Source organism: Alligator sinensis, unplaced genomic scaffold (genome assembly GCF_000455745.1).
Source record: "Alligator sinensis unplaced genomic scaffold, ASM45574v1 scaffold2_1, whole genome shotgun sequence".
Taxonomy (NCBI): Eukaryota; Metazoa; Chordata; order Crocodylia; family Alligatoridae; genus Alligator; species Alligator sinensis.
This window is the reverse complement of record NW_005842712.1, coordinates 34,805-37,253: the sequence shown is the minus strand read 5'-3', so window position 1 is coordinate 37,253 and position 2,449 is coordinate 34,805. Positions and strand designations below refer to the sequence as shown.

Genomic DNA, 2,449 nt, shown 5'->3' with positions numbered 1-2,449 from the left:
GCAGCAGCTGGTGGGGGTGGGGCCAGGTGGGGCTGCAATCAGGGGGCTGAGGTGGGGCATGCAGACCTTGCAGAGGGGGTGGTAGCCCCTGCGGGGGCCATTTGGCCCCTGTTGGGGGGCTGTACCCCTTGTATGGGGGCTGAACCCCCTGTTGGGGGACTGAACCCTTTGTGTGGGGGATGAACCCTGTTTGGGGGCCAAATCCCCTTTTTGGGGGGGCCAAACCCTTTGTGTGGGGGACAAATCCCCTGTTAGGGGGCTGAACCCCCTGCTGGGGGGCCATAGCCCTTGTGTGGGGGATGAACCCCTTGTGTGGGGGCCATCGCCCTGTGGGAGCGCAGCAAAATATGGATTCATGAATTCATGAAACCTGTATTTAGAGTGCACTTCATTATTATGATAAGAGACTTGCTTTAACAATGTAGATGTATCAATAAAACATTGTCCAACGGATCATTGTCCAACTGATCTCACTCTCTCTCTATAGTGGTCTTTTGTTTTGCTTGTGGAGGAACATGGATTTGGGGGTATTTTAGAAAGTGACTTTGGGATTTTTTTTATCAGGGATTTTTCAGTTTTCCAATAGGGAACACCAGAATTCCTGCTAGGGAGGCCAGTGGCAGGACTCTGCCTGCTCAGAGCTGGCACTTTGGACCCATCTGGCTGTGGCTGACCTCCTGGCCAGATGGTGCCAGGAGGATATGCTTTGACAGTTCAAAGCAGGCCACCACACCTGGAACATCTTCTGGATGATAGTTGCCCAGATGGCTGGGCAGGGGCACAAATAGCAGTAGTGCCGCCGGGGGGCCAGATGACTCTACTGGCTCTGCAGTCCCCATCTGAGTCTGGCAGGTGCACAGCAGCTCCCAGCCAGGCAGCAGCCCCCACTGCTAGATTGCTGCAGTGGGTAGAGGGTGCAGGGAACTCTCGGGGCTGCTTCAGCAATCCAGCTGGCAAAAGGGGTAGTGTCCCCTGGTACCAATTGCCTGGGCCCCAGAAGCTGCTAGTAGCCCTGAGCTACTTGCCAGGGCAGCTTTTTATACTTCTGGGGCCAGGACAGGGCAGCTTTTTATACTGCTGGGGACAGCACAGGTACTGGCCCCAGGCTCTAGCTCCCCCTGGCTGAAGATCCAGGAGGAGCCAGGCAGGGTTATTTTGCCCCAAGTGGCACAATTTGCTCCACAACAAAGTGCATGTCCAAGCACGTGTGCTGAAGCAAAAAGCCCCGGCTCAAATTTGCACTGCTTCTATTTAAGCTGCTGTAAGCGCACGTGCTTGCATGTGTGAACGCGCCCAGAGATTTCAAATAGGAATCCATTCTGACCTGTTGTGATCATTCTGAGTCCTTTGCAACAGAAGAATTGCTCTATTTTTCTGCAGTAAAAATAAGTGATAACTTAAGAGCTGGCATTTTTTGAAGGGTGCCTTGAGTCTAAGAAGGTTGAGAACCACAGATCTCGATATAAATGAGACCATACTCATGGGCGTGGTCTAAGACTCCAAATACAAGAGGTGCTTTGGATCACTGTAGTTCAGGTGATGCATCACTTCAGCACAGGATGCATGATGGTAAACTACCCCAACTGATAACTGAGTATCAATTCTACCTATTATTGTGCTTGTACACACTGCTTATCTCTCTTCATCTTAGACTATTTTAAGTATTAGAGTATCTGGAGTGATTCTTCAGCAATACATAGAAGTTAAGGGTAGTAGCAGGTTCTTCTGTGGATCTAGAGGTTTCATTTGAGAGCATGAGGATTTAAATACTGAATTAAGCCCTCTTCCCACAATAAACCATGAGTGACGCACTCAGCTGTGTGGCCTGGGTAGTTGGGGGATATGCACAAGTAGCTGAAAGGAAAACCTGTGGCTAGGATTTCACTTTTGTAATACATGCTACTTACTCATCCATTCCCCTGAAATCTTAGCTACGTAATGAGATCAGCTGATTTAGTATTTTGTTCACTACTCTCTGAAAGTGTTTATAGCAAAACCCACTATGACAAGTTAGCTAAAATGCGTACATAAAAAAGGAATACATCCGAGTAATTGTGATTGTCGGTGTACACTACATCTAGGAATGACTAAATTGTAACAGACCCACATGAATGAAGCTGGCTACAGATCAATGAAAAATCCCAACAGTGGTAGCCCGTGTTGTTGTTACAGACCATGTAAGTAGTGTAGTAATAATGCCATAAGTTCACAATTAAAGAGATTTTATTTCAAGTGTAGGAGGAACATTTACACATTAGCAAGAGTATGTACAATTTAAATATTAGCCTTTCAGAAAGAAAACTAATAGTTGAAAATGAGCTATCCTAATTTGAGACACTGTGTGTTAAAGCTATCACCCTCTTTGACAGCTACAGCCTCGAGCAGAGCCTGCTTCTTCTGCATACTGCGGGATGACTCCAATTCATACATAGTTGTCAAATTGAAAAGA

At 47.4% G+C, this 2,449-nt stretch overlaps 1 protein-coding gene across 1 annotated transcript in view; it reads right to left on the bottom strand.

Annotated features, from left to right (window-relative positions):
- Window positions 1–2,192: 2,192 nt before the first annotated feature.
- The window catches only part of LOC102382839 (trafficking protein particle complex subunit 12-like), a gene marked incomplete at its 5' end in the record, with an annotated part of 34,876 nt that continues 34,619 nt past the window's right edge, over window positions 2,193–2,449 (bottom strand). The window contains one exon of the mRNA XM_006034225.3: window positions 2,193–2,449. This exon is cut by the window's right edge and continues 113 nt beyond it. Within this exon, the coding sequence (XP_006034287.1) occupies window positions 2,320–2,449 (130 nt within the window).